This window comes from Rhodnius prolixus, unplaced genomic scaffold (assembly GCF_049639745.1).
Source record: "Rhodnius prolixus isolate KJV_2025 unplaced genomic scaffold, Rpr scaffold_22, whole genome shotgun sequence".
NCBI lineage: Eukaryota > Metazoa > Arthropoda > Insecta > Hemiptera > Reduviidae > Rhodnius > Rhodnius prolixus.
Window position 1 is genome coordinate 2,033,706 of NW_027411617.1, and position 17,541 is coordinate 2,051,246.

At 32.8% G+C, this 17,541-nt stretch overlaps 1 protein-coding gene across 2 annotated transcripts in view; it reads right to left on the bottom strand.

Annotated features, from left to right (window-relative positions):
- Positions 1–17,541, bottom strand: part of LOC141457560 (ATP-binding cassette subfamily G member 4) — an 86,114-nt gene that overhangs the window by 64,171 nt on the left and 4,402 nt on the right. Inside the window, exon 1 of one of the 2 annotated variants that reach the window (XM_074134718.1) lies at positions 755–1,216. The exons of the other annotated variant lie outside the window; for it this stretch is intronic. Coding sequence (XP_073990819.1) covers positions 755–863 — 109 coding nt within the window. The 5' untranslated portion in view covers positions 864–1,216. Of the gene's footprint in view, positions 1–754; positions 1,217–17,541 lie in introns of those variants that run through there. 2 annotated transcript variants of the gene reach the window in all.

Sequence of the window (17,541 nt, forward strand, 5' to 3'; positions counted from 1 at the left end):
GAATTCGCTCCTTCAGTCTACAACATTTTTCTGCGCGGAAAAACATTTATTCGGAGAAGGAGGTGAACTCAGTTTGTTAGGAACTCCAAAAACAAAAAACTATAAAAACCGAGGTAACAAAGATGGCTTGATTAATTACAAATAAATATATCAATGAAATCACATTAACCGCGAGAATTATGTGGGAAAAATTGAATTTTGAAACAACCACAAAAATCCAGCCCATGTCTTGCCTCAAGGAAGCTCGCCTGGAAATTACCAAACGTACTTTCCCAGAGCTAATGGAATGTGAATTTACTCGTATGCAGAAAGTAATTTTTTTTTGTTTTCCTTGATTCTATTTTAGATGAGAAAACATCTGTAGAGTAAGCGGTCAATGTTCTCACGTTGCTGGCAACACTGATCACTGTACAGTGAGCTTTAGCGGCTACTAGCTGGAGAAAAATTAACCCAACACACTTGAGTTACTTCTGAAAAATACTACTTCAGAATTGTCTGTTGCATGAAGATGTTTAACTCTAGAGAATAATTGAAGATTCTCCAATAGCCCTCCAAAGAAATAACCCTGCTACCCTCTAGTTTCACATGTTAGGCGAATTTGGACCGAAAAGAAAACACTTAAACCACAAAAGTTTTACATAAAAAATTAAAAAAGTTAATTGTGAAATTTTAAACATAAACAGTTATGTGAATACCAAAAAATCAAGTTTGCTTTTTTATGTAGGAAATTTAAGTTAAGAAATTTAGTGCTTACCTTTGTTGAAAGTACCGTTCGACACGGACAGCTGGATGTCGGCGAAGGATAAGTTCACCTTGGGACTTTGGGGCAATGGAAGCATCATTGTCCTTTGGTATGGAGACATTTTTGATCAAGTATTCTATTTTTTTATCAACTTTCAATATAATTTTTTGTGTCTGCAAGATAATAAGTAAAAAAAAAAAAAAAAAATCACAAACACGACCTAACGTGAACACCGTTAAAAAGAAAAAGAAGTTAGTAAAGGAAGTATTAATTTTATAATTTAATTTTTTTTGCAGATTAGAATAAAGTTCGCGTTACGAACATATTATAACACTGTGGAAACTACCGCAATCAACACACTTGCTAGCAGAGAGAGTGCAACTGAATGAAGAATGAACCGCCAACAAAACGACAAGTAAAAAAGACGCGGGGGTTTAACTCGCTCGCGCGCGCGGGGTAAACACACCTCGTACAGACATACCGCACACCTTCATCCCCTCCACTAGGAGGTCAGCTGCTAGAGTGGCAGCGGGTTTTTGGCCCGCGCTATTTTTTTTTTTTTTTATACACCTCTCTCCCGCGTTAATTTCTATAATCAATTAATAAAATTTGTACAAATATTTTCCTAAATTTTCAAAAAATCTCTCAATAAATAGTTTTTTAAATTAATTGAAGGCTTTAACTTGAAAATAAAATTTATTTATATTTATATATAAAAATTAATAAATAAAGCTGTGAATGATGAATATGAAGTTCCTTTTCTGGGTTTCTATGGTAACAGTCTATTTATCCATCTATTGGGTAGAAAATAAATTATGTGAACAAATCTCACACGTTTTTGTTTACTTTAATTTCCACAGGAAGAAACTGCGCGGCCAGCCAGTTACTGTAGTTGACATGTGTTAGCAAACTTAGGACTTCGCCGACGTTCTAGGAATTTTAATATGGCTCTGAAACGGTGCTAAAAAGGGGGTTAAACGCTAGAAGTACCATCTTAGTCAGTATTACCGGTATTCTAACTGCTCTTTACGAATTTGGTAGGTACTGTAGTGATATTACTTGTGCTAACACTTTGTAATCAGGGCCGGATTTTCCTATAGGCTTAGGCTTCAGCCTAGGGCAGTGATGGCGAACCTATGACCCGCGGGTCAGACACTGACTCGTGCAAGCTTTTTCACTGGCCGACAATTGCTAGGCAACCATTTGTTTGTTTACGCGGGTTGATTTTGATTTTCTAATTGTTGTGGATAATTTATATTCTATCGGTATTTTTTTCAATCACGCATTGACACAAAAGCAATTTAAATGCTATCTATAACATTTAGTTTGATCATTACTGGTCTAAAACGCAAATGACGACAAATGCTTTTGTAGTGTTTGAAATAAAGCAAAAGTGTTTACAAAATATCAAATAAAATGTATAATTTTACTCATATTTTGTTTGTTAAAAAAAATCGACAACCCAAAGCAAATAACCATATTTAGATTTTTCTTCAGATAAAACACACTTTTGTAAGGTTTTGTTCAGTTATGTTTGTAAAAAGAGACGACTTCCATAGCACATGTTTCGTACCCCTTTTATCCGTTAAACCAACTGAATTTTAAAGATGTTTAGTTTTTTGAAAATTTTCAGTTTAAAATTTTTAAACTTAACAAATTTTAAACTTATGCAAATGAGCATTAGTGACCCAAGAGCTAGTATTAAAAATAAAAATGAACAAAATTTGACCCACGTCTCAAAAAGGTTCGCCATCCCTGTTCTAGGGCCTCAAGATCAAGAGGGGCCTACATTCAAATTGTTAGCAAAATTAAAATTACACTATTCTAAAAACAGTGAACACTAAAACCCTGTTTTAGTGATGTATCACAGTAGTGATGTATTTTATTATCTCTCATGGAATTTACAAACTTAAAAATGGGAGGTAGAAGGGCCTCATAAGTGGAATAGCCTAGGGCCTCTTTTCATCTAAGTCCGGCCCTGCTTGTATGGCTGTTAATTAATTCACAGGTTTTAAAGATTGATGAAGGATTACTGGAGATCCGAAACTACTAAAGTTTTTAACAAATTAAGTGTCAAGAATGTAGAGACTGATTGGGGTTCTTCCACTTCTCTTCGTTGAAGGACAATATGGCGATTATGTCAAAATTATTGCCAATCACGTGAAATAGAGTTCTCTCCGGAAATGTGACCGTTTTGATCTCTTTTGAGTCAGGAAATTTGCTTCGAGTTTTTTAGACAGCATTTCAAAAAAATGAAAAATCGAGGAGTTTGAAAGTTTAAGTGACGATTTATTCCACTCGAGCGACTGTAATTTTGCGAACCGAACAGGAAGTGGATTAGCTCTGTATTAAGTTCCAACGTGGTTTCAAATTCATCTGCTGGCTCTTAGATTTCCTCTATCTAGAGAACTCTTACAGCTTCTGCCTGTAACGAGGTAACACTGCAAGGAAGCCGGCAGTGCTCTTCAAAAAGCTCCAGCACCAAGGATCTTCTTGTTGCTCCTGAAATACAAAAAAAAACCACTCAACCGGAAGTACCACGTTGATGAATGGACTATTTATGTTTTAAAGATTTTCTTGATGATAGCTGCAGCGTCCAATGAAAATCGAAAATCTGCCCGATTACGGTGCTTTTCCTCACGAGGGAAATATTTCTGAATAAAGTATAAAGTTGGAATTTTTTTTTTTATTTTCAGGTCTTGGACCCTCCTCATCATACACATCAGACATCGGCAAACTGAGCGTACGCACAAAATAAAGGCAATAAGAGATCCTCAATCAGCCTCTTTGGGAAGGCGTAAGGACAACGCCTGTAAGCAAGAGCCTCCTTCCCAAGAGGATCATTCCTTGAGTTGGCCAGGTGACCTGGCAGACTAGGGATGGTGAAGAACAGAACCTCTCTAGCCTCCCAAGGGGCCTTGCAGTTCCGCCGGAAACAAGCAAGGACAGTTTTTTGCCAACCAGTAAGCAGCTAAATAAATCTCTTAATTTTATCTTCACCTCTAACTAATTTATTACTTATTAAAATAATTTTTTCATTCGATAATTGAGATTGCATCAGATTACCTCCAAATTAAAATATGAAATATTTTTTACAATAGGATGAAGACATAATAGTCGCCAGTTTCAGTCGTAATGTATTTATTATGCCAATAAATATTTTTTACATTTTCCTCTGGTTCAATTTTACTTTTTGCAGAGCGTAGAATTTCCTTGTGCCATTAATATGTATTACCTTATTTTTCTTTGTTAAAGGCGCGTCAACATCCTAAGGTTATTGGCGCCCGGAGCTTTTTCCAGTGCACTGCCGGCCTCCGGACAGTGTTCTCTCGTTACATACAACACTGTCCATCACCGGACAGTGAGCTGTAAGCAGCTCCTAGGAAGAGAAAATCTAAGGGCCCCAGCAGCTGGATTCGAACCCGGGGACCTCCGCGTGGGAATCCAATACTCTAACCGCATAGCTAATCCCTTCCCTCTATTACCTACTCAATCTATTATTTTTAAGAAAAAGCAAGCAGGTTATTTGGCGCCGACCTTAGACATCACATTGGCGACCCTCGGTAATAAACAAGTGAACGATTGAGCCATTATTTGGTAAACCTAACGTCTTAGTTCATCCTACTTCTTATTGTGAGGTTGGATAGACATTTCTCTTTCTTTGATATAGTGCAAGTTTAAACCTGAACTAGAATGACACCTTAAAGAAGAGTTCAACTCCATTCCTTTTTGTAAGATCGCCGCTTTTAGAAATATGTATATTTCAAACGGAAAAATAGATGTACATGTTTGTAAAAAGTTAAAAAGGCAATTGGACCCGTTTTCCAGCAAAGCATTTAAGGAAGCGGATGTTGTGGAAAAGCAAATTATCGGATATCATAGTAGCACTTAAATGAAATGTAAAAGTGATCACTGCCACCGTCCGGTTGAACGCTTTGAAGTAGAATGATGGAGCCACTAAAAGTGTTTTTTTTTCCCCTTAGAAAAAGGTCAATAAAGTTGATGGACATTCTGGTTTGCTAAACGAAAAGTTGCAGGTGTAGTTTTCAAGGACAAGATATTCGCGCAAGACTGGATGATCTTTAAAACCATATCTATAAACTTCAGCGTGCTAACTTATCCACTTCGGCTTTTTTCCCACAATCAGTTGAAAGAAGGAGATTTTCGTTTATTTTTGAAATTGCTATTTAAAAAAAAACAACTGGAAACTATGAAACCCTGACCCTAACTAAGCCTGTTTAAACATGTAAAAAGCAGTCGCTATAGAATATATTTTGTTATGTATCCAATAAAAGAAAACAAACTAATTGATTGGAGTAGAGCCTGTCGGTTGGACACGCCAAGGACAACAATAAGGAAAGTTGGATTGAAAATCCTTTCAGGGACTTGCCAGCAGCAGCTGGGTTCTCATGTATCAGATAGCAATCTGGATGATGATTTAACCTATCTACAAGGTGAGATCAGCTGTGCGTATAACACGAAGCACCAAATATTACTCAACCTTACCCAATTAGTCAATGTCAATCCCTTTTTTGTATTTACCTGTTATTCCTTTAAAAAAAAATGGTGTACAAATTTTCAACATTATCTCCACAGGAAGTTCATTAAAATTGGTCTAATTATTGTTATTACGTACCTTATTTTTCCGGCTAGATTTAGGTCGTTTGACGAATAACCGTTTAACAAGAATTATCTAGCTTTATATTGAAAAAAAAAATTTCTTCGTTTAAAGTTAGGCTCTTCTGGAGATCAAACGATTGATAAAAGGATCTTATAAAACAGTACCATTAGTTAAAAACAATAAAGACAGCGGTGAAATAACTTTTATGATGATGAAATTATCACATTAAATGAATCTTCTACCTTCTTCTACCAGCTGATTGATGATTTTTTTTTCACATTCAAAAAAATAGTCACTAATTTAGCCATTAGCTCAATTAAAACTTATTCAATTCGCTGTAACAGGCTAAGAAAACTTAAAATGGAGCGATCTCGTGCTATCTAGCGGCGGAAGATTAAAGTTTTCTAGTAGTTTTAATAAATGCCGCTAGACAGAATTTACATAATATTTTCTTAATAAAATGAAGCAGTCCTTTTCTTCCTTTTTGTCATAGCATAGACTCTTATGGTGGCCATTTTCAAACATTTAATATTTGTTCGTAATATGAGGATCAAACTATTTACTGCTAAATCTTATCGAAAATTTCAGTCCTATCCAAATAAACATACAAACTGGTGGAGATCAATAGGTGAACATGAAACATGAACCAATAAATTTTCTTTAACCTACATCACAAGAAAATAACCATTATTCCCAATGTTCTGTTTACCTTTACATTATTTGCATAGACAACAAGACATTAAGCGAGACAAATCTATTATTTTTCATGCTTTTATTAAGAAATTTTTTTATTGCATTATTTGATTCTTCATCAAATACCTACGGAGGAAAAATTAATAAAAAAAAATTAACTCTTATTTTTCATATAAATAATTACCAATAAAGAATAGGCCAATCAATGTGAAGAATGGAAGTGTGAAAAGTAGGTTGGGTTCACAGCCAATCAGAAGCGAGAACTGTTTATTAAACCACGCCTACTTTCCATGTACGTCACACCACGCCCTTTTTGGCCTGTAATAAAATGGGAGATCTGTATTTTTCATTTTTCTATTTTCTATTACTGTACATCAACGAAAGTATTAGCCAATTTTATTTAAATTTGTAATTTTTTTGCTACAGCAGAATACGAAAGCACAAACTGCACCAGTTAATAACAAAAAAACAACGCTTGTAATAAATACGTAACATTTAAGGAAGAACACCTTTCCTAACGAAGAAAGGAGATTAAGAATATAATTGAAGAAAACTACATTAAAATTTAATATTAAGAAACTGGATTAATCACTGATTACATACATATGTACTACTGACGATTTTAATCTTAATTTTTGAACATATCTGCTTAGTGCTGCTCTCTAGCGGATTTTTTTGAAACTATTCCTATTCATGACTATTTTTACTGCACTCCAACGGTATTTTGTGTAACCTAATTAGGTAAACAAGTTTGTCTTCAGACAAGCAAGCATTGTAAAGGATTCTTTTCTGGTTACGTAAGTTATATTATTATTATCTCCTTAACAAAAACTTACAGTTTAAAATGTTAAGTATAAGGGTTGATTAAACGCCAAAATGCACACAAATCAGCAGGTAACCAACATTTCATTCATACTTCATTGATATTATTTAAGTAATTTTACTGCCTTAACTTTTTATTAAATTTTTTAGAATTTATTAGATGTCACAGACCCTTATGCTGGCCATTTCATTCATTATAAGTTTTTTGATATAATAATAAAAGGTGAGTAAAAATCAACGTAATTAGTTATAAAAATTTAAGTAATTTTACTGCATTAACTTTTCCTTCACATTTTTAGAATTTATTAGATGTCACAGATTATGAATGAACTGGCCAGCATAAGGGTCTGTGACATCTAATAAATTCTAAAAAATTTAATAAAAAGTTAATGCAGTAAAATTACTTAAATAATATCAATGAAGTATGAATGAAATGTTGGTTACCTACTGATTTGTGTGCATTTTGGCGTTTAATCAACCCTTATACTTAACATTTTAAACTGTAAGTTTTTGTTAAGGAGATTTTTGTACCTTTTGGATAGATTTTTCTTTTTGTCTATTATTTGGGTGGGGCAAACTCCCCTCCTTATGAGGCATAGCGTCGAGACTTTTAAAGTACAAGTCTGAACAAAATTTCGATTCGAATGACACTTCATTCATGAAAATCGGTTCACGTCTCGATAATTTGAAACGATTGTTATACTTCCTCTTAACAAGTGTAAGAGCAGAATGTCGTTTTAATGTTACGTAGGGGAGCCCTAACCCTATCGTCCTACCAAATTTTATCAAAATCGGGCCAAGATTTACAGAGAAATTAGAAATAATAATTTTGGAGGGGGCCTTACATAAAGGGGGCTAACTCCTCTCCCATTCGATGTACAGCGTCGAGACCCCCAAAAGGCACATCTACAAAAAATTCCGAATCGAATGACACCTCATTCATGAAAATCGGTTCTTGCGTTTAGGCGCTACGCAGTTTACAAAAAAAGTAACAACAACAAGAACAACAACCATTTTTGTAAATGCCGCTTTTGCTCATTTTCAGCAACTTTTATCTCGAAATCTATTATATCTATGTTGTTGCAAAAAAATTACAGTTGTAAAGGAGGATTTGCCCTACATTTTAAAGAAAATTTGGGAATTTAATCTTTTATAGAAAAAGAGGAAAAAATTGTCAAAGTTGGGAGTTTTTCAACGTTACGCTTTTTCGTGCAGTTTTTGACGATCAACCCTTATACAACTGTCCTACCGGACAGTTTTAATTATTTTTTTATTTTTGGTATTTAAGACGCGTCAAGGTTATTTTTGGCGCCCGGAGTATTTATCAACACACAGCCGTGTTTAGGACTCTCTTCTCTCGTTACAAACAACTCTGCCCATCACCGGACAGTGAGCTGTAAGAAGCTCATGGGAAGAGCAAATCTAAGGGAACAGCAGCTGGATTCGAACCAGTGATCTTCGGGTTGGAATCCAGCATTCCCTAATACAGTTAGTCCCTTCCCTAGTATTATCCTTAACAAAAACTTACAGTTTAAAATGTTAAGTATAAGGGTTGATTAAACGCCAAAAGGTACACAAATCAGCGAGTACCCAACATTTCATTAATACTTCATTAATAGTTAAGTAATTCTACTGCATTAATTTTCATTAATAAGTTATTTTTTAGAATTTATTAGATGTCACAGACCCTTATGCTGGCCACTTCATTTATAATATTTTTTTGTTATAATTATGATAAATCACATAAATATGTACAGGCATGTTAAAGTAGAAAAAGACAAAGTTAGAGTAGGCTACTGTCTTGAATTTGTCTTACCGAAATATTCGTGAGCACAAATAACACACAGTTAATAACAAGTAGATTATTCAACAACAATTATTCATTTCTCAATTGTAATTTAATTTAGTCCCCCTAATTTTACTTATAGTCAAATACTGGAATAATTAGCTGCCCTAAAAATATGCATATCTTATTTACTTTATATTACATATATACAACATTGTGGGATGAATACCTAGATTGAGAATGTACTCGTAATTGAAGAAAACTATATTATTTGCGATAAAGCCAGATAATTATTACCTATTATAAACGTTTGACTACTACATAAAATAACAATTAATTTAATCGAAGAATGAACTTAAACCGACGATTTTTATTTAAAAATAAAAATAAATAAATAAAATAAACTAAATCATTGATGTAAGTTTTTTATAAAAAAAAGTTTTGAATTTTTTAGCCTCATAATTTTTTTTTATTTTTTGTAACGTTTTTCTTTTTAACCTGTAATTAATAGTTTCATTATTATAGATAACTAGATATTACAGTCAATCTACAGTGCTACTTGAACACATATTTTGTAGACGAAAATGGCCAGCATAAGGGTCTGTGACATCTAATAAATTCTAAAAAATAACTTATTAATGAAAATTAATGCAGTAGAATTACTTAACTATTAATGAAGTATTAATGAAATGTTGGGTACTCGCTGATTTGTGTACCTTTTGGCGTTTAATCAACCCTTATACTTAACATTTTAAACTGTAAGTTTTTGTTAAGGAGATTTTTGTACCTTTTGGATAGATTTTCCTTTTTGTTTATTTTACAAAGTTACATATCTTCTTTACAGATTTTTTTAAAATTTGGAATAAACAATTCTATCATTATAATCTGATAAGGTGTTAAGTCGGAACCGTAACTACCAATGGAGAGATCTTTTTAAAGAATGATTATAGTTGCGTTCCCCCAAACCATCCTCAATAACAATTTTTTTGAAAAAGCGTTTTGAAAAACATAGGAAGGTATTTGTACGTAAATAGCAAAATTAAACTGCGATTTCAGTACTTCCTTTTAAGAGGAGTAAGAAAAATAAACTACGATTGCAGTACTTCTTCCTAAAAGGCAAAGAGGCAAAGATCTTTTAATCGAACGACAATTCATTGATTTAAATCGGTTCACTCATTGATAATTTAAATGATTGCAGTACTTCCTCTTAGTAGGTGCAAGAGCATCAGCAACGTAGAGGAGCTTTAACCACTTATTCGAGCTGAATTTTATCAAAATCGGACTAAGCGTTATAGAAATATTGGTAATAATAGTTTTAGAAAGGGCCTTATTTGGGTGGGGCAAACTCCCCTTCTTATGAGGCACGGCGTCGAGACTTTTAAAGTGCAAATCTGTACAAAATTTCGATTCGAATGACCCTTTATTCATGCAAATCGGTTCACGTGTCGATAATTTGCAACGATTGCTATACTTCCCCTTAACAAGTGTAAGAGCAGATCGTCGCTTTATTGTTAGGTAGGGGAGCCCTAACCCTATCATCCTACCAAATTTTATCAAAATCAGGCCAAGATTTACAGAGTAATTAGTAATAATAATTTTGGAGGGGGCCTTACATAAAGGGGGCTAACTCCTCTCCCATTCGATGTACAGGATCGAGACCCCCAAAAGGCACATCTACATAAAATTCCGAATCGAATGACACCTCATTCATGAAAATCGGTTCGCGCGTTTAGGCGCTACGTTGTTTACAAAAAAGGTAACAAGAAGAAGAAGAAGAAGAAGAAGAAGAAGAAGAAGAAGAACAAGAAGAACAAGAACAAGAACATTTTTTGAAAAAGCCGTTTTTACTCATTTTTGGCAACTTTTTTCTCGAAACCTATAAGATCTGGGTTGTTGCAAAAAAATTACAGTTATAAAGGAGGGTTTGCCCTATAATTTAAAGAAAATTTGGGAATTTTATCTTTTATAGAAAAAGAGAAAAAAATTGTCAAAGTTGGGTGTTTTTCAACGTTACGCTTTTTCGTGCAGTTTTTGATGGTCAACCCTTATACAACTGTCCTACCGGACAGTTTTAATAATATTTGAGGAGATCCCACTTACGTGGGGCTAATGCCTGAAGTTAGGTATATAATACAGCTTCTGTTCCATCAACACCTAAAAGATAAATCTATACATTTAATCTCAAATCAAATGATCTCTTTAACAAAAACTTACAGTTTAAAATGTTAAGTATAAGGGTTGATTAAACGCCAAAAGGTACACAAATCAGCTAGTACCCAACATTTCATTAATACTTCATTGATATTATTTTAAGTAATTTTACTACATTAATTTTCATTAATATTTTTTTGAATTTATTAGATGTTTCACAGACCCTTATGCTGGCCATTTTAATCTACACAATATTTGTTCAAGTAGAACACCATTTAACTTAGATTGACTGTAATAAGATAAATAAGATATGCATATTTTTATGACAGCTAACATAATTATTCCAGTATTTTACTATAAGTAAAATTAGAGGGACTAAATTAAATTACAATTGAGAAATGAATAATTATTGCTGAATAATTTACTTGATATTACCTACGCGTTATTTGTGCTCACGAATACTTCGGAAAGACGAATTCTAGACTGAAATATTGTTTTAAATCCGTGATTCAAATTTAAATAGTAGCCGACTCTGCCTTTGTCTTTTTTTACTTTAACGTGCATGTACATACATACGATATATGTGACTATTCAGAATAAAGAGCATAATAAAGATAAATCAGAAGAATAATTTGGAATAAAGCTAAAATAAAGTACCTATTTAATTACGAAAATATAATATACATTTTATCATAATTATAACAAAAAAATAAAATATTATGAATGAACAAAGGGAAGGGATTAGCTATGCGGTTAGCATATTGGATTCCCACGTGGAGGTTCCGGGTTCGAATCCAGCTGCTGACCCTTAGATTTTCTCTTTCTAAGAGCTTCTTACAGCTCACTGTCCGGGTGATGGACAGAGTTGTCTGTAACGAGAGAACACTGTCCGGAGGCCGGCAGTGCACTGAAAAAAGCTGCGAGCGCCAATAACCGCAGATTGTTGAAGTTGTTGAAGCGACTTAAATCATAAAAAAAAAGAAAAAGAAAATGAATGAACTGGCCAGCATAAGGGTCTGTGAAACATCTAATAAATTCAAAAAAATATTAATGAAAATTAATGTAGTAAAATTACTTAAAATAATATCAATGAAGTATTAATGAAATGTTGGGTACTAGCTGATTTGTGTACCTTTTGGCGTTTAATCAACCCTTATACTTAACATTTTAAACTGTAAGTTTTTGTTAAAGAGATTTTTGTACCTTTTGGACAGATTTTCTTTTTTGTATGTTTTGCAAAGTTACATATCTGCTTTACAGATTTTATTAAAATTGGGAATAATAAATTTAATTTTATCATTATAACCTGAAAAGGTGATAAGTCGGAGTTACTACCACTGGACAGATCTTTTTAAAGAATGATTATAGTTGCGGTCCCCAAGCCATCCTCAATAACAATTTTTTTTGAGAAAGCGTTTTGAATAAAATAGGAAGGTAATTTGTACGTAAATAGCAAAATTAAACTGCGATTTCAGTACTTCCCTTTAAGAGGAGTAAGAAAAATAAACTGCGATTACAGTATTTCTCCCTAAAAGGCAAAGAGGCAAAGATTTTCAATCGAACTACAATTCATTGATGAAAATCGGTTCACTCATTGAAAATTTTAACGATTGCAATACTTCCTCTTAGTAGGTGTAAAAGCATGATGGCACTTCACAGCCACGTAGAGGAGCTTTAACCACTTCTTCTTACTAAATTTTATCAAAATCGGACTAACCGTTATAGAAATATTGGTAATAATAGTTTTAGAAAGGGCCTTACTTGGGTGGGGCAAACTCCCCTCCTTATGAGGCACAGCGTCGAGACTTTTAAAGTGCAAATCTGTACAAAATTTCGATTCGAATGACACTTTATTCATGAAAATCGGTTCACGTTTCGATAATTTGAAACGATTGCTATACTTCCCCTTAACAAGTGTAAGAACAGATCGTCGCTTTAATGTTACGTAGGGGAGCCCTAACCCTGTCATCCTACCAAATTTTATCAAAATCGGGCTAAGATTTACAGAGTAATTAATGATAATAATTTTGGAGGGGGCCTTACATAAAGGGGGCTAACTCCTCTCCCATTCGATGTGCAGCATCGAGACCCCCAAAAGGCACATCTACATAACATTCCGACTCGAATGACACCTCATTCATGAAAATCGGTTCACGCGTTTAGGCGCTACGTTGTTTACAAAAAAGGTAACAACAACAAGAAGAAGAAGAAGAAGAAGAAGAAGAAGAACAAGAACATTTTTTGAAAATGCCGTTTTTGCTCATTTTCAGCATCTTTTTTCTCAATATCTATCAAATCTAGGCTGTTGCAAAAAAATTACAGTTATAAAGGAGGGTTTGGAGTAAGATTTAAAGAAAATTTGGGAATTTTATCTTTTATAGAAAAAGAGAAAAAAATTGTCAAAGTTAGGTGTTTTTCAACGTTACGCTTTTTCGTGCAGTTTTTGATGATCAACCCTTATACAACTGTCCTACCGGACAGTTTTAATATGTAATTTAATTCCTAAAAATCGGTACGAAAATTAGAATCGATTGCAATCTCTCTCCTTAGTAGGAGTAAGAGCAGGATGGCAATTTAATGTTAAACAGGGAAGCCCTAATCCCTAATTTCTGCCAAATTTTAACAACATCGGGCCAAGATTTATAGTTATACCGGACAGTTTTAATTGTTAATAATAATTGGTGAAGCTAACTCCTCTCCTGTACCGTGTATGACGTTGAGATCCCTAAAGTAAAATTTAGAATAACCCAAAAAATATTTAACCCAAAATTTAGAATGAATACTTCATTCATGAAAATCGGTTCAAGCGTCGATGTCTTGCAGTACTTCCCCTTAGTAGGTTAAAAGCATGATGGTCCTACCATGTAAGGAAGATTTAACCAATGTTACTTGCTAAATTTTATCAAAATTGGCCTACAATTTTCAGTCATTAGAATAAGTTTTAGTGTTGGCCTTACTAGCACGGGGCAAACTCCTCTCCTCATGATGCACAGCATCAAGACTTCTAAAATGCAAATCTATGTAAGATTTCGAAATAAATGACCATTCATTCAATGAATAAGGTTCACGCGGTGATAATATGAAACGATTGCAATAATTCCCCTTAATAGGTGTAAGAGCAGAACGCAAGACTTCTAAAATGCAAACCTACGTAAAATTTCGAAATAAATGACCATTCATTCAATGAAAAAGGTTCACGCTGTGATAATATGAAACGATTGCAATACTTCCTCTTAATAGGTGTAAGAGCAGAACGCAAGACTTCTAAAATGCAAATCTATGTAAAATTTCGAAATAGATGACCATTCATTCAATGAAAAAGGTTCACGAGATGATAATATGAAACGATTTCAATACTTCCCCTTAACAGGAGTAAGAGCAGAACTTCGCTTTAATTATGTTATATAGGGGATCCTTAACCCTTTCAACCAGTCAAATTTTATCAAAATCGGGCGAAGATTTACAGAGTTATTAGTAAACAATAATTTTGAAGGGGGCCTCACATTCATGGGGCTAACTCCTCTCCTAATCGATTTACAGCGCCGTGACCCCCAAAAGGCACATCTACATGAAATTCCGAATCGAATGACACCTCATTCATGAAAATCGGTTCGCGCGTTTAGGCGCTACGTTGTTTACAAGAAAGGTAACAAGAAGAACAAGAAGAACAAGAAGAACAAGAACAAGAACAAGAACATTTTTTGAAAAAGCCGTTTTTGCTCATTTTCGGCAACTTTTTTCTCGAAACCTATTAAATCTGGGTCGTTACAAATAAATACAGTGATAAAGGAGGGTTTGCCCTATAATTTAAAGAAAATTTGGGAATTTTATCTTTTATAGAAAAAGAGAAAAAAATTGTCAAAGTTGGGTGTTTTTCAACGTTACGCTTTTTCGTGCAGTTTTTGACGATCAACCCTTATACAACTGTCCTACCGGACAGTTTTAATTATGTTATTTTTTTTCCGGCGCATCGACAGCTTGGTCATTAGCGCCGTCTCGTTACATAAAAACCTCTCGTACTCGGAAGGGCACCTCCTCCTCCTCCCTCGTTACATCCTTTACAGCTTCCAACGGGGAAGTAGAATGGAGCCGAGGGACACTGGAGCACATCTTCCCTCTCCAACCATTATTATTATTACTATTATTTATTTTTTTAAATGATTTTGAAGTTTTAAAGGAATAATAATGGCATTTTGATAATAATTAAAAAAAAAAAACCTTTACGAAACGTTATATATTTTTTAAAATATTGAATAGCCAAGGTTATTGACCTCAATAAGTTATTACAGGTAAATAAATAAATAATCCGGAACTTTAATAAATTATTTCTATTTTATTTAATCGGACATAAATACAAAAATCAAAATTAACATACAATATACATACAATCTAAAATATAGTTTAAAAAGAAATTACATTAAATCACAAAATAATGTTGATAATAATAATAAAAAATAAAGGAAAATTATAAAATAGAAAAATATGTTTCAATTAAAAATGAAATTAAATAGAAAACAAAAATTTGTTTGCTTTGTTTTTGGCAGTATATGACTAAGTTTGCAATTTCTTAAAATTATATATTTTTGTTTTACTTTAAACTTATTTTGTTTGTAAATTACATTTATCAATTAAATTTTGGTAACAATATTAGTTCGTTTAACGCCAGATTTTATTGATTTATTTTTGCCTTATTTAAATTACAACTAGAAATCAAAATTATCATACTAAATTAAAAATTACTTTAAAATTATATTAATTTTTTTTTTAGTTGAGGAAATGATTTTAATGGAATAAAATTTACAAAAAAAAAATTGATGTTAAAAGAAATAGTAATTACTTATTTACATAAATTCCTGTTACTTCCTCTGTAAAATGTATGTTCTTTAAAAAAATTAATAAATAATATCTAAAAAGAACTGCTAATTTAATTAGTACAGTAATAATTAAGAATTTTATTTAATTTTCAGGATATTAATTATCAACAAATTGGACGTATTGTTCGTTAATCCATAATGAAGTGGAAGTTTAGTATAATAAATTGTTCTTATAATAGACAACAATTACAATCTTTTGTTTAAAGATTCAATTATAATTATAATGGTCAGGAAATATTAATAGAACAAAGTCAACTTCTCTTTGGATTTGGAATTTTAGAAATACTTGAAAAATAATAATAAGGTTTAATTTTGCTATTTCCCGGTAAAATGAAACTTTAATTAACGGATCATGGGATCTTTTCTAAGAATTCATCAGATGAAGATCTTGGTTTTCGACTTACATTCTAACAGTGTTGGACAGAGAGAGGTCACGATTTTTTTCCAGGCTGAGATCATTGATTCCTGATAGAAAAATGGCAGTAAAAGAACTGTAATGAGGTGAGAAAACCTTCCAACATTCTGTGTTCTCGAGTGTTGGTCACAGATGAATTTTCTGAGGTAAATAAAATTTAGGTTTTATAAAGAAGTAGACACAACACTTAAAAGGGCCAGTTGTTTACAAAAAAATTAGGAAAAACTTCTGGACTCCTGGATTTTTCCAATAAATATGAAGTGGTTGTTGGGAGAAACTATATATATATATACCACATAAAAACCGATACTCGTACTCTTAGGAGGACAGAGGAGGCACTCTCTGATAGGAGGAGGAGGACTGTTTGGGAAGAGCTCAGCGCACTGCAGATATTGCAGGCAGACCGGGGAATGGCTCTTTTCCATTCGGCTGGAAAGCCCTTAGGGTCTTCATCTCCTGTTTGGGGATTGGTACAGGGAACATAAGAGTTAGTCAGTAATCTGAATAAAATATTAGTAAATATCAAAATACCCGAACTAAATAAATGATTTCAAACAATCCAGCACAGTTTCATAAAACCACACCAAATTATATAAAAATATTTATCCCCCCCCCGTATTTCATAAATTATTATATAATATATTCATTATATAATAAATCATAATTCCTGTAAATAGCTGTCAGTCCTGAAACCCATACATCTGAGAATGCTGACATATTCCATTTTATATTTAGGTAAAGGTTTGAAATTAGGTCTCCCAATATGTGTTTAACATATCTTTGAATCTCTCTTCAGGACTGAAAACAGATAAAAAAAAAGTTTTAAAAGAATTCAAACACTTCGGAATGCCTTGAAAATTTACATTTTCCTATAAATATAGGTAAAACACTTTGTCCCGGTTCTTTCATAGATAAATAACGCTTTTTTTTTTTTTGTCTCTATACACCTAAAATGAAACCACCTAATTTTTAGGCTATATATCAACATCTACATTGTGCAAAGTATTATTTTTATTTTTTCAATTCAAGGAAAACTTTTTTGGTAAAGTTTTTGTTTTAAGTTCATGATTTTCTTTTCTTTTTTTCCTGCAAATCCAATTTTCATTCAATTATGTTAGCTAATTGCTTTAATAGTACAACTAGATTCATTTTGGCTATAAAATATTAATTAATCTTGTGTTTAAAAGAGTATTTTTTTTTTTTAATCTGACACAAAATGTACAATTTGTTTTTTTAAATATACTACTTAAATTTATTTATTTTTTAACACTATCAACTTTCAAACATATACAATAATATCTAATTTAATGATTAAAAAAACAAAAAAATTAAGTTTAGAACTACTGCAACCATATTAAAAGTTCTGGGTACCTGAAAACGCCGGGTTACTATAATACTATAAAATAGAGAGGACGTGCTAGCTAGATACAAGATATA